At 39.3% G+C, this 25,037-nt stretch overlaps 1 protein-coding gene across 1 annotated transcript in view; it reads left to right on the forward strand.

Annotated features, from left to right (window-relative positions):
• rsrc1 (arginine/serine-rich coiled-coil 1) overlaps window positions 1–25,037 on the forward strand; it is a 474,039-nt gene that overhangs the window by 5,936 nt on the left and 443,066 nt on the right. Inside the window, exon 2 of the mRNA XM_039756272.1 lies at window positions 13,245–13,440. Coding sequence (XP_039612206.1) covers window positions 13,259–13,440 — 182 coding nt within the window. The 5' untranslated portion in view covers window positions 13,245–13,258. The remainder of the gene's footprint in view (window positions 1–13,244; window positions 13,441–25,037) is intronic.

Raw genomic sequence — 25,037 nt, forward strand, 5'->3', positions numbered from 1 at the left:
GGCTTCAACGTTTTCCCCATTAGTCCCATGTGTCTAGCTAATCCACATGCCTTTGCTGACATTCAAGGACTGGATGTCTGCATCCCATGATATATAAATACACAAAGACACAGACACATGATGGTTCAATTGCAATTAGTTGGGAGATGCGTTCTGTGTTTTGGACTAGTTACTACGGTAATTTTTACATATCATTCCAGTTCTGAGCTGCAGTGAGGACGTAAGGACCAAACTTGGAGTACAGCTGCACTTGTGCTTAGTTCAGTTTCCAGTATCAAGGGCTCCGTTGTGGCTCCTTTGTTTAATGAGATATTATAGTGAATGCTTATTAAAATTTTATTGATGTAATTATTTAGCATCAGTTATATAAAAAAAGGTGATACTAAAAGTCCATTTCCTCTTGAGGATTAATGAAATATATCAAATCAAATAAAAAAAAAAAACAATCATGTTAGGCAAGTGCAGTATATTCTCCGTAGAGGAATATTTGTGTGGTACAACAATATTAAGATACTTATCTTACTTTCAGTAATTCTACAATTAAAAACAGAAATGAGATCATTTCAATAATCTGATATCACATGTGGTACTTTATTTGTGACAAAAGTGAATATGTACCACATACAGTGTCCTTTAGAAATCATTAGAGTCCAGCACACCCATCTCCCTCTTTGCAGTTGGTACAAAGAATATGATTATATAGTTAATAGTTATTAAAACTATTGTGCTTAAGTCCTGGAAATCTAAATTTGAAGTTTAAGAATAATATTTGAAACTGTGTCATAAAGAAGGCATCTATCTAGTTTGAGAAAATTAATGTTGAAAATGTAAATTAATGCTATGCTTTGCTAAAATTATATAAAAGTTTTTATAAAAGCAATAGGATTTTCTTGACTTTTCAGCACGGCAGATTCATTGATTGGATATCTGCTAGAAACATAAATCAAAGGAAATGTTCAGTAAACTTCCAAACAGAGGTTTGTATAAAAAAGTATGATTCTTGATTATTTGTCATAGATGTATGGGATCCTTTTATATTCAGTGAAACAAATTCATGGTTTTGAATATGGTTAGGAGATTTATCAGTTGGGAAAAAAATTGACATTGAGGCGTTACATGTTTATTATGTATCATCTCTTGAAAAGAGCCTGTTTATAAAATCTGACATTTTCAAGCCTACTTGACAGGAAATATTGATCCAGTTTTTAAACCAGTTATTTTTCAAGAGTGTTTTGGTGACCAGCAGCGCAAAGTTTTTTTTTCCTTATATAACAAATGTCTGTTTACTTGCTTTTGAATAAAAATGGTGGATTAGAATAGCATCTGACAAATGCACATCAATAACTGTACTGTATAAGTGCTTATTTCTTGCCTTATGCAGAAAAATAGTTTGTGGAACAGTTTAAAAATGACAAACAACTTATATCAGAATCTTTCTTTTATGGTGCAAATGCTATTTTTAGTTTATAGTAAAAGCCATATATATTCATGCTTTTTTTTTTTTTTGTAACTTTTGTATAATTGAATAATAAAATGTATTCATTAAATTGGACATGGTACTAAAGGTACAAGCAATTCTTTTCATTTTGGAAGAGAGATTTCAGGGTGCCCTCTCAATTTATTGCATGCTTATGAGGAAAGGGACTACCAGGGGGCATCTGGTGAGTACATTGCTTGAAGACATTTACATATTTAGAGTTGTACTGGAGTCTTGACTTTATGCATTATTTTTGGGGGTGGAGTATCCGATTGTAATCCTGCAGAGATTTAAGGATATGAGGAGAAGGTACACTGGTCATTGTGTTGACTCCATGATCTACAGTAGGCAACAAGGATATATATACAGTATATGTATATAAGAGATATATATAGATATATATATATGTCTTTTTATATAATACAGTACCGTACCACTATTGACCTGAAATTTGGTACACATATATTACGTGACATCTACTATCTGCTTACGGGGTGATGATTTTTATTACTCTTTTTATTTTTATTTTATTTTATTGTAGAATCAACTCTCGGCAGCGCGCAGCAGGGCAGCTGTATGGTGCATGCGTATGGGCGCCGTTTGCATTGCCTACCACCTTTGCTAATCATTCTTGAGGGAGATTGAAGACTTAAGTGCCAGCTTGAGTGAAAAATTTAAGTAATTGCAACACAAAAACAAACTTAGTCAGTTTTAATGTGAAAAGATGCCGACGAAAGAAGAAAAGCAGTGGGCCTCTAGGGTGGAGAAAAGAAGTGCTGCTCAGGAAGCAGCAAGTGCATCAACCTCTGAGCAAACGAATGCTAAACAGAGACAGAAAAAGAATATGAAAACTAGGAATGCTCAAGTCAAGTGTATTCACTGCACGTTATCTTGCAGTACACCGTTATCTATACTAATAAAAGGCAAAGCCCTCACTGACTGACTCACTGACTGACTCACTGACTCACTCACTGACTCACTCATTGACTGACTCACTGACTCACTGACTCACTCACTGACTCATCACTAATTCTCCAAGTTCCATTGTGGGTAGAAGGCTGAAATTTGGCAGGCTCATTCCTTACAGCTTACTTACAAAAGATGGGCAGGTTTCATTTCAAAATTCTACACGTAATGGTCATAACTGGAAGCTATTTTTCTACATATACTGTAGTGGAGTTGTAGTGGTCCTCAGGTTCACCCTGAGCAGCTGTGATAGACTTGAAAGAGTCTGGAGAAGACAAGGAGAACGATATGCTGCCTGCAACGTCGTTCAACATGACAGGTTTGGTGGTGGGTCGGTGATGGTCTGGGGAGGCATATCCATGGAGGGACGCACAGACATCTACTGCGTAGGAAATGGTGCTCTGACTGCCATAAGGTATCGAGATGAAATCCTTGAACCCATTGTCAGACCCTACGCTGGTGCAGTAGGTCCTGGTTTCCTCCTAATGCACGACAATGCCCGGCCTCATGTGGCAAGAGTATGCAGGCAGTACCTGGAGGATGAAGGAATTGAAACAATTGAATGGCCTTCACGATCCCCTGACTTAAACCCAATAGAACATCTGTGGGACATTATGTTTCGGTCCATTAGGCGCCAGGTTGCTCCTCAGACTGTACAACAGCTCAGGGATGCCCTCATACAGATCTGGGAGGAAATGCCACAAGACACCAACCGTCGTCTCATTAGGAGCATACCCCGACGTTGTCAAGCATGCATACAAGCTGTGGGGCCACACAAGATACTGAAAAGCATTTTGAGTAGCAGAAATTAAGTTTTTGAAAAAATGGACTAGCCTGCCACATCTTCATTTCACTCTGATTTTAGGAATGTCTACACAAATGAGCCCTCTGTAGGCAGAAAACTTTTATTTCCATTAAAAGACTTGGTATCCTTTTGTTCCTAAGACATTGCCCTGTCGTTATTTGTATAGATATCCAACTTCATATTGAGATCTGATGTATCTAATGTGTTTCTTTAAAGTGTTCTTTTAATTTTTGTGAGCAGTGTATATATAGATATGAGAACAACACTCATATCAATGACAAAACAATTACATTAACAATCATGTTATGTTATTTTTAAAATTTTTCCTTTTCTTTTTCATACCTTCTTTAACACACTACTTCTCCGCTGCGAAGCGCGGGTATTCTGCTAGTCTATACTAATAAAAGGCAAAGCCCTCACTCACTCACTCACTCACTCACTCACTCACTGACTCATCCACTAATTCTTCAACTTCCCGTGTAGGCTCATTCCTAACAGCTTACTTACAAAAGATGGGCAGGTTTCATTTCAAAATTCTACACGTAATGGTCATAACTGGAAGCTATTTTTCTACATATACTGTAGTGGAGTTGAGCTTGAAAGCCGTGGGGGGACGGGGTTTCGTGTGACATCATCATGCCTCCCACGTAATCACGTGAACTGACTGTCAATGCAGTACGTAGAAAACGCTGAAGAAAACATGCATTATTTAATACAGAAGTCAGAGAAACAATAAGAAGCGAGCGAGTGACATATACAACCATATTCATGAATGCTGCTACTTCGGAAACAAAGCACGGTGTGCGGGATGCAAGTTTAATGAGAGGACGCAGGATATAAACGAGAGTTTTGATCACTTTGTAACTAAGTTAAAATTGCAGGTGAGGGGCTGTGCTTATGCAAATTCCGAGAGACTGCGTTTGTGGGGGATTGACAGTTAAGGCGGGTGGGGGAGTCACGTCATCATCTCCCCTCCCATTCACCTCATTTCGCTCTGAGCTGCGCTCCGCAGCTAACGCAGTGTTACGACTTTGTGACGCTGCCATCAAATACTCACAGAAAAATCCACAAGTTAATACACACGCTGTGTCTAGAGTTTCTCCACACTGAATCCTCCAGGCACTACTTACAAAAGGTTACATTGACAACCGTGTTATTTTTAAAATGTTTCCTTTTCTTAGCACAAGCACAGCTGAGAAGCTTCGATGCATGTGCTCCATAACGCATTAAAAAATCACGCATTTAATCACAAGCAAAGGGGAACTTCTGTCAATGCATGATTTCTTCGTACACCGATTACATTGATCAGCGCTTCACGATTCGTTTTTCCCTCGCACCCCCTTGGTTTGAGAAGAAGTATGAAAAAATATGAGGTTAACACAGAAAAACAGATCACCAATTGAAGCTTTATGAATAATCGATTAAGCCATCAATAATTGTTTTGGTAAAGCCATACTCGGTGTAATCCTCCTTCCATTTTATAATTTTTCTGCCACTAGCCATGATTAAATGAACAGTAAAAAAGTAAGAGCGAAGCGAGGGTGATTTATTCAGGCAGGCAGGCGACATCTCAATAGCTCGAATTTGGATATGAGTAGCTTCTATTTAGTCACCAGAAATATCTTTGTTAGGAATGGAAGTTGAATTTAGTCCTTTAAATTTCTATGGTAAAGAAAAAGTTATGCAATGATGACTACATTTAACTATATAAAGTCAAAACTTGTATATATAAAGTCATTTGCGAATATATAAAGTCAATACTTGTTTCTGAATATATAAAGTCAAAACTTGAATATATAAAGTCAGCGTTGTAATATATAAAGTCAAAACTTCTATATATAAAGTCAGCGTCGGAATATACAAAGTCAGCGCTGGAATATCCATCTATTTCCCAACACATTGAATCCGACCACAGTGTCACGGGGGTCTGCTGGAGACAATCCCAGCCAACACTGGGCGCAAGGCAGGAACCAATCTTGGGCAGGGCACGTGCATCATTTTCAAAACATTAACCGAACAGTGTTTTTTTTATTTATTTTTCTGAATACGTTTTTGTTAACTTAGTTCAGTTCAGAGTCGTTTCAATCAATAGATTTTGACTTTCACTTTATATTTTCAGGAGTTAGTTTATATACTCCGATGCTGACTTTATATAATCAGGAATGACTTTATATATTCTAATGCTGACTTTATATATTCAAGTTTTGACTTTATATATTCACAAAATCAATTTATTTGCCTGTTTGGCACCCCATTGTATGTGTGTGTGTATATATGTACACATGTATTTATGTATGTATGTGTATATATATATATATAATTATGCCAGCAACACTTATGACAATGACAAAACAATTACATTCTCAATCATGTTACGTTATTATTAAAATGTTTCCTTTTCTTTTTACTTCTCCGCTGCCAAGCGCGGGTATTTTGCTATATATATATATATATATATATATATATATATATATATATATACTAATAAAAGGCAAAGACTGACTGACTCACTCACTCACTCATTACTAATTCTCCAACTTCCTGTGTAGGTAGAAGGCTGAAATTTGGCAGGCTCATTCCTTACAGCTTGCTTACAAAAGTTGGCCAGGTTTCATTTCGAAATTCTACGCGTAATGGTCATAACTGGAACCTATTTTCGTACATATACTGTAATAGACTGCAGCTCGATGCAACGCGCAACTCCGCCTCCCACATAATTGAGTGCCTGCCCATATAAGGCCCTTCGTCAGCGGCAATCCAATAGAAACACTGCCGCTAAATATTCACGGGTGAAGGACTGTGCTTATGCAGTGAAAGATGAGATGGTCAGGGTGGTGTTTGGCACAAACTCTGCGAAACTGTGAGAGAAACTTTTAAGTGCCGGGTCTTAGCTAACATTACATACAGCCGTGGACATCACACCAAATGGCACCAGCACAGCTAGGAACCTTTGATTCAAGAACACCAAGCGGCTCACGTGAACTGACGCAGTGCACAGAAAAAAAGCAACAGTTCCAAAGAGTGCTGAACAAAAACCGAATTACACAATTGAGAAGGCAGCAAAAAAATATGAAGCGTCTGATACATACAAGCATATTCATAAGTGCAGCTACTGCGGAAGCAAAGCACACGGTGGAAAAAGTCAATGTCCCGCTAAAGAAAGACAGTGTAAAAAAAAAAAAAAACCCGTGCATGCAGTGTGTCGCATCTCAGATAAAGAGGAAGACGAGCTGTTTATTGATGCAGTAAGAAACGAATCGATGAATGAAACCTCTTATCTTTACAACGATTGACAAACACGGAATGTAACTTGAAAACAACACATCGTACAAATACAACCCTGATTGAAAGAAATAATGATAATCAAATCCTTGATGACAGCAACACTCAATAACACTCACAAAACAATTACTGTATATTGACAATCATGTTACGTTATTTTTAAAATGTTCCCTTTTTCTTTTTCATAACTTCTTTAACACACTACTTCGCCGCTGCGAATATATATATATACACGATCTACATACACTCAAATAGATAAGCCACACGCCGTGGCGCAATTGTAGAGGCTTCGCCTCTAGTGCTGACATCCGAGGTTCGATTCCCGAGAATGGATGCACTGAGTATGTATGCGTGCTTCCCGATTCATTTTACCCTCGCATCTCCTTGGTTTGGGACGTATGAAAAAATATGCGGTTAACGAGAATCATGTTACGTTATTTTTAAAATGTTTCCTTTTCTTAGCACAAGCACAGCTGAGAAGCTTCGATGCATGTACTCCATAACGCGTTAAAAAAAAAAAACGCATTTAATCACACTTTCAATTCCAAGCAAAGGGGAACTTTTGTCAATGCATGATTTCCTGGTACATCGATTACACTGATGCACACATCACAGCTACAAAAATGTTAGAGTCGGAATAAAGCACGTTCCTACGACTGATTGGAGGAAAATTTCATTTCAAAACACATGGTTTTGTGTACACTGAAAAGCAAGCAAAATTAGATGCATTACAGAAAGCGGACTTTGTGGCTCTTACTGGGGATCATTGGACTTCTGGGACCGTTAGTAATTCTAATTACATCTAATTACAAAATGTTCAATGATCACACTGTTTTACTTAGCCTAATGTACAAAATAATTTTGGCTAAGCTTACTCAGAGTTTAAAGATGAAGCTGGTCAAATTACCTTTTATGTTTCTGACTTATTTTTTTAAGAAGAAAAACTGCGCTTTATGTAGAAATTTTGGTTATTATTATTTAAAGACAATACCATTCTGAAAATGTACTTAAAGTACTTAAACTACCACTTTATTTTTAAGTCTGCCCAATTTTAACCAGGGATGATATTTTTGTTTCTGTTTTGAATTCAAATGCAGTTTAAAAGCATTTTTTTCAGAAATTAAAAGAGCTTGAGTTTACAATATTCATGTCCATGTCTATTATTTGATTCTGTCGCCCACTAAAACCCTTTTAAATTAAAAAAAAAAACATTTGTGATTTGGGGCAAAATGTGTGATTTACATGTCCTTGTGATTACCCCATGACCCTGCCCTGGATAAGTGAATTAGGAAGATGGATTGTTTTATTTACTGTTTATTCAGTTTTTGTCACTTGATGGAATATGAAGTGCCTCTTTAAAATTTTCTCTCAGTTAAGCACATGCATGCATTATCAATCTAGTGGCAGCAGGCAGTCTTTGAGACATAAAGAAATAAGCTTCAGTACAGTGAAAGAAATAAAACAATCAAAAAAGTGCCTTTTACATCAGTATTCAATAATGTCGATAATGGGTGCCATGATTTTCCAAGGTGAATTCATGGCCCTGGAGGTGAAACAAGGCTGCGAAGGACAACAAAGTTCATGAAGTAATGTACACAGTCTGTCCCCTTTTACCTTCATGCAGTGGTATGAAAAGTTTGGGCACTTTTGCTTCAAATGTCTATTACTGTGAATAGTTAAGAGAGCAGAAGATGAACTGATCACCAAAAGGTATAAAAATGACACATTTCTTTTCAGCTTTTTATGTAAGAGTAGTGTATTGTTTTTTGCTTGTACAGTTGTACAATGAAAAAGGGAAAGGTGGAGCATACAAAAATTTGGGCACCTGAAGATATTTGAGGTCTCAGATAACTTTTACCAAAGTCTCAGACCTTGACCAAACAGGAATGGTGGAGGAGAAGTTGAAGTCCGGAAGACCAAGAAAACTTTCTGAAATAACTGCTCATTGGATTGATAGAAAGGCAACTAAACCCCGCTGTTAGACTGCAAAAGACCTTCAGGAAGATTTATCAGACTTTGGGGTGGTGTGCACTGTTCTGTTATGCAGCAACACCTGAACAAATATCACCTTCATGGTAGAGTCAGCAAAAGAAAACAATTCTGCATCCTAGCCACAATCCTAGCCACAACAATTCAGCACCTGAAGTTTGCAAATGAACATCTAAACAAATGTAATGCATTTTGGAAACAAGTTCTGTGGATTGATGAAGTCAAAACAGAACTTTTTGACCACAATGTGCAAAGGTATGTTTGGAGTAAAACGGGTGTAGAATTCAAGGAAAAGAACACCTCTCTAACTATTAACACTAGAATTACCAGAGCCTACGAAAAAACTCGTAATTCCGTCCCACCTTAAACTGCTTCTTAAATCCCTTCACACCTCTCCGCCAGCGCCCTTTGTCTTCTAAATGTGCTGATAAAGAGAAGTCGGCTATTCCATCCCCCCACCAATTTAGAACGCGCACGAACTTCTCTCAGCTCATGCCTTGATTGAGTATCTGGGAGTGAAGTGGAGTTTTAGAGCGGAAATAATAGATCGTTGTTTGGAACACACGCATTTCATGTCTGTTCCGTTTCTACAGTAATCTGTGTCAACACATTGTTAAAACAGAAACTTTTTTATATTCTAGTAGTAGATGACAAAATGTAGGCATAAACTATATAATGTATGAAGCCTGAAGTCCAAATAGCAAAGAAACATTTTCACAAGAATAACACAATTGCACTTTTATTCAAACATATAACTGCAGAAACAAAAAGCCGCCTTAACATGCGACATTAACACCAGTTTATTGTAACTGACTCCGTGGCTCAATAGACTCAGCCACCGCTTGGGAATCAAGAGGTCGCGGGTTCGATCCTGCGCCCCTCCGTTTTGAGAAGTAAACTGCTCTTGTCTTACTGTTTTACAATAAAAGCATACATTTGATTTCAGTCTGTAACAGCCGGTGCAGTTTATGATCCTTGTAAAGGTTAGCTTTTTTTATTCACTTTTCACTCTCTCAGTCGCGTTCAGAATCAATCCATACAACCCCATCTGACACGGCTGTTTTCACTAAACCCCGGTTCTGACACACAAACGCTGGCGAAGCTGCCTTCTTCGTATCTCACCGTCACTTGCTTTTCGCCTTATTGAGTGTCCCTGCCAGTCCCCGCATGTTGCTGTATGCTTTTTCTTTTGTACTACAGGACATGCAGAGGAAAGAATGGTAAAGACCAGTAACTTCGGCGCTATATGCAATCATCAGACACTCCCCATCTGCCCGTGTCGTTCAAGCACAGGAACATATATTAGTGTAAAAGTATAACAAAAGTGCACTTTTATTCAAGTGCACTTTTTCCATTGCCTTTTCCTGTAAGAAGCAGTGTACACACTTCTCTCTATCCAGCATACAGCAACATGCGGGACTGGCAGGAACACTCAATAAAACTGAATAAAAAGAAAATCAAGTGACGGTGAGATACGAAGAAGGCAGCTTCGCCAGCGTCTGTGTGTCAGAACTGGGTGGGGGGGCGTTAGTATGCATCGTGGTACAACGCAGAGCTACAGTATAGCGCGTCTGTATTCTGTTTCTTTTGTACTCCAGGGCACGCAGAGGAGAGAATAGTAAAGAGCAGTAAGTTCGCGCTATATGCAATCATCAGACACTCCCCATCTGCCCGTTGTTTTGTTATACTTTTCAATACTTTTATACTGCTCAAACTGGCATGCTCAAAAAATACACGTGTAATGCCACGAAAAGTGCACGCAGACACTTCATTTCTCAAACAAAACAAGTGCACTTTTATTCAAAACTACCTGTATAACCAAGAAAAAAGAAAGCAAGTTACAGTAGGCGATTGATACGACACCTTGCATGGTGCAATGCTAAGAAGTGCAGATTTTCATTCCGCGCTATATGAAATCATCACATTCAAATATTAACAGTTCCCACACACCCAAGGACCGTCCTTCCTACATTTACGACACGTGTACTTGTTGCCGTGTACACACCTCTCTGTGCTTATGGTTTCTATTACACTGAATGAGCACCTGACACTGTACTTTCTTCCCTGGGGGAAGGTCCCGCATCAGAGAATTTCCAGTTCTTGCATAAATTCACACCCGATCTGACGCTGTTCGTTTTCAAATAATATTGCATTAGTGCGATTATATTTTCACATATATTGTCTCTTTCTTTCAGGTGTGTAATAGAAACCACAGCATAGAGAGAAGTGTGTACATTGCTTCTTACAGGAAAAGGCGATGGAAAAAGTGCACTTGAATAAAAGTGCACTTTTGTTATACTTTTACACCAATATATGTTCCTGTGCTTGAACGACACGGGCAGATGGGGAGTGTCTGATGATTGCATATAGCCGGTTACTGGTCTTTACCATTCTTTCCTCTGCATGTCCTGTAGTACAAAAGAAAAAGCATACAGCAACATGTGGGGACTGGCAGGGACACTCAATAAGACGAAAAGCAAGTGACGGTGAGATATGAAGAAGGCAGCTTCGCCAGCGTTTGTGTGTCAGAACCGGGGTTTAGTGAAAACAGCCGTGTCAGATGGGGTTGTATGGATTGATTCTGAACGCGACTGAGAGAGTGAAAAGTGAATAAAAAAAAAGCTAACCTTTACAAGGATCATAAACTGCACCGGCTGTTACAGACTGAAATCAAATGTATGCTTTTATTGTAAAACAGTAAGACAAGAGCAGTTTACTTCTCAAAACGGAGTTTACTTCTCAAAACGGAGGGGCGCAGGATCGAACCTGCGACCCCTTGATTCCCAAGCGGGCTGAGTCTATTGAACCACGGAGTCAATTACAGTATAATTGCTGTCAATGTCGCATGTTAAGGCGGGTTTTTGTTTCTGCAGTTATATGTTTGAATAAAAGTGCAATTGTGTTATTCTTGTGAAAATGTTTCTTTGCTATTTGGACTTCAGGCTTCATACATTATATAGTTTATGCCTACATTTTGTCATCTACTACTAGAATATAAAAAAGTTTCTGTTTTAACAATGTGTTGACACAGATTACTGTAGAAACGGAACAGACATGAAATGCGTGTGTTCCAAACAACGATCTATTATTTCCGCTCTAAAACTCCACTTCACTCCCAGATACTCAATCAAGGCACGAGTTGAGAGAAGTTCGTGCACGTTCTAAATTGGTGGGGGGATGGAATAGCCGGCTTCTCTTTATCAGCACATTTAGAAGACAAAGGGCGCTGGAGGAGAGGTGTGAAGGGATTTAAGAAGCAGTTTAAGGTGGGACGGAATTACGAGTTTTTTCGTAGGCTCTGGTAATTCTAGTGTTAAGCAGGGGGTTGATTAAAAAAAAAATAATAATTTGAAGTTTAAAAGTGGATGGTTCCTACAACAAGATTATTATCCAAAACACACCTCATAATCTATAATCAGATACCATAGCACCTTGCAGTCCCCCAACCTAAACATCATTGAAAATCTGTGGAAATATCTCAAAAGAGCAGGGCATGCAAAATGGAACAAGAATCTTGCAGAATTAGAAGCCTTTTGCAAGGATGAATGGGCGAAAATACCCCAACTAAGACTTGAAAGACTCTTAACTGGCTACAAAAAGCGTTTACAAGCTGTGATACCTTCCAAAGGTTGTCTTACTAAGTACTGATCATGCCGGGTGCCCAATATTAAAGAAATGTGCCTTCTTTAACTTTATGCCTTATGGCGATTGGTTCATCTTCTGCTCACATAACTATTCACAGTAATATACATTTTGGGCAAGGATGCCCAAACTTTTCCACTCCACTGTGGAATAACATGAATATGGTATTTGTGTGTTTGCTACTCTCAAGACGCATATCAATATTCTTAACATTTTTGTCTTGAAAATTGACATACTGTATTTAGTAAGTATTAAGGCATTTTTTTCATGTTTGGACTCCTGTATCTATTAGCCCAATTGTAAGCTGCAAAAACAAACAAGCTTCACTTTAAAAAACATTTTTATATGGCAAATTAATATATGCCATGATTATAAGGAAGTTATTTCAGCTTGAAAAATACTGAACATATCCTTGAAGTACGGTATGCTACAAACTTATATCATAGTAAAACAGTCCCTGATCTTCTTGAATACCATTAAACCTAATAGTTTCAGTAGGGTGCAGTTGAAATGGTTGCAATTGATAGGGCCACAAAAGTAAGAGAGTGTGATGCAGATGATAAGTAGTAATATCTTTTTATAACAAAATGAAGGTGAAATCTTCTTCTCAATAAATGGTTATTGGTTTAGCCAGGCTTAACAAGGTAAGTCAATATTGGTATTGCTATTATTTTATGTCCCGTGTTATCTTTTTCTTTTCATTTTTGACCCAAATTCCATAAAGTGTATGACAAAAACCAGTTAATAAATGCACCTGAATATTTTACTCTCCAAGATTTCTTAATCTATTTGGCTCTCAAAATATAAATATTTACTCAGTAACCATTAATTATAACCTGTTCATCTTGATGATATTCTCAAAACATAGTCTTTATTTTAAAGAAAGAAAGAAACTACTAGGTATTAGAAAGGGGTATTGTTGCTAAGTTTTGTGTTAAATATAATGCATTTTGTTTTGTGTGGATATAAATAGATTTTAAAACAAAAAGTAAGTATCAGTTAAATGTTTAGGCCCTTATAGGCATGTGGTAGTATTCCAGAATTTAATAAATATAATTGTAATCATTTGTTTAATATTTTCAGAACAACAGTTTACTATGGGCCGTCATTCATCAGACAGTGAAGATAGCAGGAGCCGTCGGAAAAAAAAATACCGTAAAAGGTCATCTTCTAGCAGCTCATCAGGAAGCAGAGTGACAAGTCGAAAGAAATCAGGAAGGCGATCTCGATCCCGGACGAGATCTCGGTCCCGATCGCTTTCACGTGCAAGAGACAGGAGGTATGTAAATTTTTGATAGCAGTATTTTTCCGAGCTAGTACAGTATCTTGCCATTTAGAATTAAACATACTTAAGTAAAAACAAAAATATGCTTAGAAAGTTCGAAGGTAATTTAGTTTGTGATGATTTAAAAAGAAAAATGGCATCTGTTATTCAGCTGAAATATTTTTTTGCTTTAGTGGATTCTATGATTACTATAACTTTTTATCACTGTTAAAACTGCATCTGTTTCTCTTTAAATCCCAAAATCAAAACTGTGTCTGCAGAGTAGTCTGTATGCATCTTTTTTATCACAAGATAGTGTTAGTTATATTCAAAGTCATATTCAGGCTTTTATCCATATTTTAGACTTTACAAATTCAGATAACTAATGTCAGTTAAAGTAAAACACAATAGTTTTCTTTCATTCTAAAGCTTTATGGAACAAAAAGTTTAACAGTAATATTTTTTCTTTTACCTGATAAATCTCTCTGAAAGATTTAAGCATTTATGTTCTCTAGCCCTGCTATTTTCTCATTGCATCAGTTACTGAAAATTATGTTGACACAGCTCCACAAGTTTTTATGTTACTTGTGCCATCTAGTTTTTAATGATGGGAGAGAAACTTTTTTAATGTAATGTTTTCCTGCAGAACAGAAATTAAAAAAGCTTAATATAATAGAAGGCAATGGTGACCAATGCTATGTAAAAATGTCCATGGGGTTAAAAGAAGAAAAAAAATCTCATGATATCCATGTCGCATGATTCATATGTCTGTTATTAAGTTGTATGCTCAAATCATGCAAAACACATGATTTTGGTTTTTTGGATAAAGTATTGTTAAATAGATACTCCCTGGAAAAATCAGAGTGCATTAAACTAATGTTCCATCCAATACTTATATATGTATACTAGCAAAATACACGCGCTTGGCAGCGGAGAAATGGTGTGTTAAAGAAGCAATGAAAAAGTAAAGGAAACATTTTGAAAATAACGTAACATGATTGTCAATGTAATTGTTTTGTCACTGTTGTGAGTGATGAGTGTTGTTGTCATATATATATATATATATATATATATATATATATATATATGTATGTATGTATGTATGTATGTATGTATGTATATATATATATATATATATATATATATATATATATATATATATATATATATATATATATATATATATATATATATATATATATATATATGTATATATATATATATATATGTATATATATATATATATATGTATATATATATGTATATATATATATATATATATATATATATGTATATATATATATATATATATATATATATATATATATATATATATATATATATATATATATATACACACACAGCTATTTCAGATCAGTGCAATACGCTGCTTGTTAAAACGGATGACTCCCGCTCTTACGCAAGTCTGCGTGGATATTATGAACTATCGATTTGTTCAAGTTCTATTTAAATTTTAAATAGAAGGAATTTTTATTTAGTCGACAGAAATATCTTTGGTAGGAATGGTAAAACAGACAGGAATATTATTCTGAATAAATCAACTCAAACCTTAAACAACTTATAATATTTTGCTCTCCATAAAAATATATCCTGTCTAAATTATACAAGTTAGAAATAAAGTAAACGTTAAAAGAACAAACATTCAAATTTCTTTACTCTTATGTAATTTTATATAAAAAATAAACTTAGATTTTAAATATCCCAAAAGATTTTGCTCTCCATAAAAATATATCCTGTCAAAATTATACAAATTCAAATATGAACATGCTGCATAACAAAACCTGGAAATATAAATAAAATGTGTTCCTTTCAGCAATAACAAATCAAATCATTCAGTTGTCTTTGCTCATATGTCATTTTAGAGCTGGACGCCTGGCATCTTTTTTGGCCACAGGTTCGCTTCTGTTTGGTGTGAGGTTCTGTGTTGTGGAGATTCTCAGGATGGATTGAAGGTGCTCATCAGTGAGGCGACTCCTGTGTGCTGTTTTGTTAGTCTTTATCACTGAGAAGAGCTTCTCACACAGATATGTGCTACCAAACATGCACAAGGTTCGAGCCGCATGTAGACGGACTTTTTGTTCTTCAAAGTCACCAAAGCCGCAAACTCAGTGCGCCAGTTTATCAGCAAAGTGCGATTTGGGAACACCGTAGTGACGACTTGGTTTAACATTACTTGGCAACAGGGAAAGTGGGGCAAGGTGCACTGGTGCATTTGTGTCTCCCATAAAAGCAGCTTCACTTGAAATCACTTTGTGATTGTGCACGGGTAAAACGTCCGCTGAAGTGTCAGATTCTTATTTAATTATCTGCTTTCTGTATCTTCTGCATTGCATTCAGGTTACCCTGATGTTTTGTCTCATAGTGCCGCCTTAGATTAAATTCTGTAATTACAGCCACATTAGCTCCACAAATGAGACACACGGGTTCAGTAAACATAAACTCAGCCTCCCATCGGTTTTTAAAGGCTCTATTTTCAGAATCAACTTTTCTCTTCAGCATCGTGAGCTAGCTTCGCAATAACTTGCAGCATCATAAGGTAGACTTGATTAACGCGTAAGTGTTCGCAAGGCAGCTGAAGCGCTGCATTATGGGATCTGTAGTTTATTGTGTTACCAGCGCTTCATATACCCGGCTTTAATAACAATAATACAGTATATAAAATGATCTCGCGGGTCGGATATAATTACACGCCGGGCCGGATGTGGCCCGCTGCCCTTGAGTTTGACACATATGGACTAAATAGAACTTGAAAAGATATATTTTTCAAATGTGATCGCTAATTCAGATAGAGTTGACGCAAGACTACAGCCTGCATGCCTCAATAAGTCATCCTCCCTCGCCTTACTTTTTACCGCTCATCTAATGAATACACTGAGTATGGCTTTACCAAAACAATCATTGATGGCTAATAAAGTATCCATTATTCGAGTATGTAGATCGGGATATATATATATACATATATATATATACCCGCGATCGCAGCGAGAAGTAGTGTGTTAAAAAGCTAGAAAAGAAAAGGGAACATTTTAAAATAACGTAACATGACTGTCAATATACAGTATTTGTTTTGTGAGTGTTACTGAGTGTTGCTGTCATCAAGGATTTGATTATCATTATTTCTTTCAATCAGGTTCGTATTTGTAGGATGTGTTGTGTTCAAGTTACATTCCGTGTTTGTCAATCGCTGTAAAGATGACAGGTTTCATTCATCGATTCGCTTCTTACTGCATCAATAAACAGCTCGCCTTCTTCTTTATCTGAGACCTGACACACTGCATGCACGGGTTTTTTACACTGTCTTCCTTTAGCGGACATTGACTTTTTCCAACGTGGTGCTTTGTTTCCGCAGTAGCTGGATTTATGAATATGCTGTATCAGACGCTCATATTTTTGCTGCCTTTTCAATTGTGTAATTCGGTTTTGTTCAGCCTTTGGAACTGTTGCTTTTATCTGTGCACGCGCCAGTTCACGGAGCCGCTCGTGTACATGCATCGGTTCCCAGCTGTGCTGGTGCCATCTCGCTATGTCCATGGCTGTATTTAATGTTACCTTAGTCCTGGCACTTAAAACTTTCTCTCGCAGTTTCGCTTGAGTTTGTGTCAAACACCACCCTGACCATCTCATCTTCCTCTCCATAAGCACAGTCCTTCACCCGTGAATATTTAGTGGCAGTTTGCTATTGATTGCCGCTGACGGACGGCCTTATATGGGCAGGCACTAAATTACAAACGCCAGCGCAGCCTGTCTATGAACTTAATTTAAAGTGTAGGTTTACATCGTGCTTTGTTTCCAAGTAGCAGAACTCATGAATATGGTTGTATATGTCACTCGCCGCTTCTTATTGTTTCGCTGCCTTCTCAATTATATAATGCATGTTTTCTTCAGCGCTTTTGAGGTCTTCCTGGTTTTCTATGTACTGCGTGATTACGGGAGGCGTGATGATGTCACACTAAACTCCCCCACGGCTTGAAGCTCATCTCCATTACAGTAAATGGAGAAAACTGCTTCCAGTTATGACCATTACGCGTAGAATTTCGATATAAAACCTGCCCAACTTTTGTAAGGAAGCTGTAAGGAATGAACCTGCCAAATTTCAGCCTTCCACCCACACGGGAAGTTGGAGAATTAGTGATGAGTCAGTGAGTGAGTGAGTGAGGGCTTTGCCTTTTATTAGTGTATATATATATATATATATATATATATATAATATGTGTGTGTGTGTGTGTGTGTGTGTGTGTGTGTATATATATATATATATATATATATATATATATATATATATATATATATATACTGCTCAAAAGAATTAAAGGAACACTTTTTAATCAGAGTATAGCATAAAGTCAGTGAAACTTATGGGATATTAAACAGATCAGTTAAGTAGCAGAGGGGATTGTTAATCAGTTTCAGCTGCTGTGGTGTTAATAAAAATTAACAACAGATGCACTAGAGGGGCAACAATGAGATGACCCTCAAAACAGGAATGGTTTAACAGGTGGAGGCCACTGACATTTTTCCCTCCTCATCTTTTCTGACTGTTTCTTCACTAGTTTTGCATTTGGCTACAGTCAGTGTCACTACTGGTAGCATGAGGCGATACCTGGACCCTACAGAGGTTGCACAGGTAGTCCAACTTCTCCAGGATGGCACATCAATACGTGTCAGTGCCAGAAGGTTTGCTGTGTCTCCCTGCACAGTCTCAAGGGCATGGAGGAGATTCTAGGAGACAAGCAGTTACTCTAGGAGAGCTGGAGAGGGCCATAGAAGGTCCATAACCCATCAGCAGGACCAGTATCTGCTCCTTTGGGCAAGGAGGAACAGGATGAGCACTGCCAGAGCCCTACAAAATGACCTCCAGCAGGCCACTGGTGTGAATGTCTCTGACCAAACAACCAGAAAGACTTCATGAGGGTGACCCAAGGGCCCCATGTCCTCTAATGGGCCCTGAGCTCACTGCCCAGCAGCATGCAGCTCGATTGGCATTCGCCATAGAATACCAGAATTGGCAGATGCACCACTGGTGCCCTGTGCTTTTTACAGATGAGAGCAGGTTCAACCTGAGCACGTGACAGAAGTGAAAGGGTCTGGAGAAGCCATGGAGAACATTATGCTGCCTGTAACATCATTCAGCATGAGCAGTTTGGTGGTGGGTTAATTATTGTCTGGGGAGGCATATCCATGGAGGGTCACACAGACCGCTACAGGCTTGACAAAGGCACCTTGGCTGCCATTAGGTATCAGGATGAAATCCTTGGACCCATTGTCAGACCCTATGCTGGTACAGTGGCTCCTGGTGCACGACAATTCCTGGCCTCATGTGGTGAGAGTATGCAGGCAGTTACTGGAGGATGAAGGAATTGATACCATTGACTGGCCACCACACTTTCCTGACCTAAATCCAATAGAACACCTCTGGGACATTATGTTTTGGTCCATCCAATGCCACCAGGTTGCACCTCAGACTGTCCAGGAGCTCAGTGATGCCCTGGTCCAGATCTGGGAGGAGATCCCCACAACACCATCTGTCATCTCATTAGAAGCATGCACCGATGTTGTCAGGCATGTATACAAGAACACAGGGGCCATACAAAGTGCTGTGTACAATTTTGAGTTGCTGCAATTAAATTTTGGCAAAATGGACTAGCCAGCCACATAATTTTTTCACTCTGATTTTTGGGGCATCTTTGAATTCAGGGCTCTGTAGGTTGATCATTTTCATTTCCATCAAACGATGTGGCATCCTTTCGTTCCTAACACATTACCCAGTCTATATCAGTATAGATATCCAGGAGGATTTTTTTTCCCATTGAGATCTGATGTGTTTTCAAAGTGTTCCTTTAATTTTTTTGAGCAGTTTATATATATATTGTAATAAGTAGAGACTTGAGGCGTGAAAGGTTTGGGGCAGCCACCCGCTTAAGTTTCCTGGCTGCAAAGCATTTGAGACATCATAGTCAAGTTTACACAACAGAGTCCAAAACAGAACTGCCTGCCTAAGCAAAGGCAGTGAGCTTTATAGCTCAGAGGGCGGAAATGATGTCGCCCTCTGGGCCGAACTGGAAGTGACATCATATATATATATATTTCCCTGTATACAGATGTATAAACCTGTAGCTTCCCCACAATAAATGCCCCCTTATTCTATAGACAAACGATAGGGATGAACCAACTGGATTCACTCCTGTTCTACATGATCCGCAGCCACAGCCGCACACATCGCCAGAAAAACATCAATAATAACTCATAAATGTGCAATATCATTTAGGAAAATCACAACATTTTACGGTAGTCACCAAAAATTGGACGGGCCAGGCCATTATGGCTTGCAACTTGGAACACTGTGGCCTCACAGTACCCCGCCCACTAGGTAGCCCAAATATTTGGATTATTTGCCAGTAATTTGGCTGGTCCCACAAAATAGCAATCAAGACGATGGGGCTGGACCATCGATCACTCCTAGTGCCAGCATTCGCTTGATTTCCAGTTCCACTTCTCTCCGGAGTCTGTAGGGTCGCCACGGACGATCACCCCGGTCAGTCAATATGTCGCGCGCAATCAGAGAGGTCCGACCTGGTTGTTCACTTACCACCTCTCCTCGCAAATTAAAAGGTTTACAGTCACCAATCCCTTCCTCTCCTTAATTTCAGAGGGGCCTAGCCAATGTGCGAGCAGTTTAGAGTGTGAAGTAGGAACCAATACCATGACGCGATCCCCGTTGGAACTCCCGGAGAGTCGTGCCACGGTCATACAGGCGGCCTGTGCTGATTGTGCCTCCTCGATTCATCTATCGCGCAATTTACTCTTTAAAATATCTAATAAGCCCCGGGCTGTAGGCAAAGAGGACAAGGGGAGGAGTTGGTCCCAATTCCTCCCATCCTTGCTGACTACCTTACGTAGGCTTGAGAGTTTGATTGAATTATCAGTAACTTGGCAGTCTCCTTGAACGCTTCCGAGGTGAAAGGCGCTTCAGTTTCATAAAACTCCTCACTTTCTATCGCCATCGAGTATATATTTTATCCTCGGCTGAGGGCTCCAGGGTGAAAGGCTTAACCCTAGGAATTTGCCGCAGTTGACATTCCTGGCAGGAAATGCAAAAGCGCTAACCTCCTCATTAATCCCCGCCAAAAAACGGAGCTTAATGCGCTCTAATGTTTTATCGGAGCCGAGATGGCCTCCAAGAAGGTGAGAGTGGGCTAACTCGCAAACCTGCCGCCGTAGGTCCGCGGGACTAGCAACAACTTCCGACCTTCCCTCATGTTCAGCAACCCGATAATAATTCATTATCCATGACAAAGTGAGGTCCCTGTGGCATGGGCAAATGCGCGCTGGCGCTAACGAGAACCACTGCATTCTTTATGTGCTTCAGAGAGTCGCCATTCCACTGTTCTCTTGAAAGAAGCCGGAGTCGCTCTAAACTGAAAGTGCAACTCAGAGAGCGGGTCCGTCTGACCTCAAGGGGCGGAGAATCCTCCTCGCTGCCGGGCGCTAGTGGATGACGTAGTAGCCCGCGACGGTCCGGGAGTATCTTCGCACTCTCTTGGCCTACCGCCCACTCCCGCTTTAGGGCTGATAAAATGTCCGCCGACAGAAGCAGTGTACTCGCCCCGTACTCACCCACGGAATGCTCACCGCCAAATATACCAATGTGAACAGAATGCTCACCGCCAAATATACCAATGTGAACAGCCCCCATGCTCTCATTCAGATTTTTCTGACGAAGCGAAGTCAAGGAGATCAGTGGGAGATTTTCCTGCAAAATCATCCATAGCATATATTACAGTCAGTTCCGTTTTTAGCCGAGACAGATGAAAAAGCGCTCCGTGGCTGCTGTGTTAAAGTGTAGAAGGCTGCATGCGTGAAATTTTTCTTGTATTCCCAAAACTTTTGGGGCTCGAGGAGCGTGACAAACATCAGGTTTTCATGGTCTTGAAATCTGGTCTTTTTCTGGCAAATTATATTGTCCAGAATCCTGCCATGGAATTGGCCGTAGTGCATGCAACGATCTTTCTCTCGGAGCGTTTGTTGTGCGTTCATTGGCGTCGTAGACTTCCTCATATCGGCTTCTATTCAATTAATGGGTCTGAATACGGTGACGTTGCCGTATGCCTGCAAAAGGGCCCTACTGACACCAACTCAAAATCTGATTGGTTGAAGCAATAGGTTAATCGACATTTATTCTGTGTTAGAGTGCCTCCACAACAGATTCTGAAAGCCTCTCTGCCTGGCAACCAAATGACGGCTGAAATGTGATTGGTTAAATATTTTAATACTAAACTCCTCCCACGGCTATCGAAGCTGCATTCTATTACAGTATATATGGACGAAAGTATGTTCCAGTTATGACCATTATGCGTAGAATTTCGAAATGAAACCTACCCAACTTTTCTAAGGAAGCTGTAAGGAATAAGCATGCCAGATTTCAGCCTTCTACCTACACGGGAAGTTGGAGAATTAGTGATGAGTGAGTGAGTGAGTGAATGAGTGAGGGCTTTGCCTTTTATTAGTATAGATTAAGCATTAATGGCCGCATTAATATATGCAGCTGGAGATCCACAAAGGGAGAAGATTGACTCGCTTTTCATAAAGTAGTTTTTATTCCTGAGCTTTCAACCCCTGCCAGGGGCCTTCATCAGAGGATAATGCTTAGACTTACAAGCATCAAAGGCAATATATAGCAAAAAATTACGCAGGGAGGTGGCTAAGTCAGTGTGATCTTTTCGCTTCAAACGGATTTTCAAAAACATTCATTAATCAAAGCTTACGCAGAAGACGCCAAAAAACTTGGCAAACAATCGACTTGAATCAGAACCCCCACCCCACCTGGTACTCACTGCCTTATCACCAGAAGGTGTCTGAAGGTGCAGCACACATCCTGGCCAAGTCAGGCGTCAGAATAGCGCACAAATCCACGAACAATCTGCGCACGGTCCTCTTTAATGCTAAAAACAAGAAATCGACATCAGAAACACGAAACACAGTTTACAGCATTCCGTGCAGTTCTTGCTCAGCGGTATACATAGGACAAACATCAAAAGGAATCTCGACCCGTATACATGAAAATCGCAACGCCATCAGAAAAAGGACTCATGATCACTGATCTATATGCATACTAAATCAACAGGATATACATTTAACTGGGACAATGTACAAGTAAAATTTAAAGCCAGTACTAAAAGTGCCAGAGAGCTGGCTGAATCTTGGCTATCAAATGAGAACTCCATCAACAGACACTTGGACATAAGTCCAGCATATGCAACCTTAAGAAGAACATGTTAGTAATAAACAACACTTTACTCCCAATAATCCCCCCACTTCTTGATCACACTGACTGATTATTTGCTGTATATTGCCTATGATTCTTGTAAGTCTAAGCATTATCCTCTGATGAAGGCCCCTGGCAGGGGTTGAAAGCTCAGGAATAAAAACTACTTCATGATACGTGATTCATTTTTCCCCCTTTGTGGATTTCCAGCTGCAAATATGCAAACCGTATCACAGACCTTCTCTTCCATATATATTGTGAAGAAACATCAGCATAAAGGTTTGGGGTTTTAGCCCTGTATACTGCAACAAAAAAAGAGTAACGCCTCCACGGATTTTGTTACAAAGTCAACATAAGACATATTATGAAGGGAACAGGGACAATTTATACAGGGGGACCGGAAATTAGAAGATGGAATGCTGGAAAAATCGTGATGCAGGATGGGTGATTGACGTCATCATAGGGGAACTGGAGGGTAGAAGGGAACCCGGAAATATGGCGGCTTTTTGGCTTGTCCGGGCGTTGTTACGGCGGCGATTCCTCATTCTGGCTGAGAAAACAAGAAAAGAAAGGTTAGTGTGCCGCCGTTGTCCCTTGGTATGACCTGTCGCAATGTGGCCCGGTAAACTGCTCCCCATGCGCTCGTGCGTGACTAGCCCATTCCTCCGTACAGAACAGCTTTAAGTCTGGGATGTTGGTGGGTTTCCTCACATTAACTGCCCGCTTCAGGTCCTTCCACAACATTTCGATTGGATTAAGGTCAGGACTTTGACTTGGCCATTCCAAAACATTAACTTTATTCTTCTTTAACCATTCTTTGGTAGAATGACTTGTGTGCTTAGGGTCGTTGTCTTGCTGCATGACCCACCTTCTCTTGAGATTCAGTTCATGGACAGATGTCCTGACATTTTCCTTTAAAATTCTCTGATATAATTCAGAATTCATTGTTCCATCAATGAAGACAAGCCGTCCTGGCCCAGATGCAGCAAAACAGACCCAAAAATGATACTACCACCACCATGTTTCACAGATGGGATAAGGTTCTTATGCTGGAATGCAGTGTTTTCCTTTATCCAAACATAACGCTTTTCATTTAAACCAAAAAGTTCTATTTTGGTCTCATCCGTCCACAAAACATTCTTCCAATAGATTTCTGGTTTGTCCACGTGATCTTTAGCAAACTGCAGACGAGCAGCAATGTTTTTTTTGGAGAGCAGTGGCTTTCTCCTTGCAACCCTGCCATGCACACCATTGTTGTTCAGTGTTCTCCTGATGGTGGGCTCATGAATATGAACATTAGCCAATGTGAAAGAGGTCTTCATTTGCTTAGAAGTTACCCTGGGGTCCTTTGTGACCTTGCTGACTATTACACGCCTTGCTCTTAGAGTGATCTTTGTTGGTCGCAAACTCCTGGGGAGGGTAACACAAGCCAGGTTTCCATCCAAGGAGTTTTTGCGAAAAAATATTTAGCGCTTCAAATTTTAGCTGATGAAAATGCTAATTATCGATAAAATGTTGTACATGTCAACATAATATTTTTCCGTTTAACTTTAGCGCATAAATTCCATATCGATACTTCAGATGTCGCAAAAACTACATTGGAAACATTTTTTGTTGGGGAAAAAAAGGGCTTTGACGCAAATAAATGTGTCACATGATACATTTTCATCACGTGCAATCAAAACGAGAATAGCGGAGCGGTTCGCATGGTCTGATGAAGAGCCTCGTTATTTCGTGATGAGCCAATGCAGTAGCGGATAGGCTGGGTCTCCTGCTACTAAAAGGGGTACCTGAACTCCCTCCACATCAACTGTAGCCTGGGGGTGTCTCTCAGGATGTCTAAATAATACAAAAACCGCAAAGGTAGTTTACTGTGCCAGTCAAAATATTTAATAAACCGTGTGTTTCATTATCTAAACATTTTTTTTCTTATTATTAAATGGCAGATGTTTTAGCATATATGAGAAATTCTCTCATTAATATTAACTTTAGGTTTTTTTTGATTAAACGTTGTTATTTTGTATTAATTTAAATTTCAGTTTTAATTAAAAACCTTAAGGGAAGCAGCTTACAGTACTAATTAAGTTGTTATCGCACAGAAAGGGATGTTGAAAGGTAGGCTCACCTGTACAGATCCGATGCTGCAAACACAGCTGCATCATGGGCACTTCCAGGAGTGTCAACGCAAATGTCTCGTATCGTGCACCTGTCATCAACAAGGGCCTGGAGAACAATAGATGGCCACCCTTTGCGAATGTAATCGCGTAGCCTTCCGTCGGGAAGAATAGGCACATGCGTGCCATCCAGCGACCGTAAATCTGTGGCACAA

The sequence above is a fragment of the Polypterus senegalus genome, chromosome 1 (assembly GCF_016835505.1).
Source record: "Polypterus senegalus isolate Bchr_013 chromosome 1, ASM1683550v1, whole genome shotgun sequence".
NCBI lineage: Eukaryota > Metazoa > Chordata > Cladistia > Polypteriformes > Polypteridae > Polypterus > Polypterus senegalus.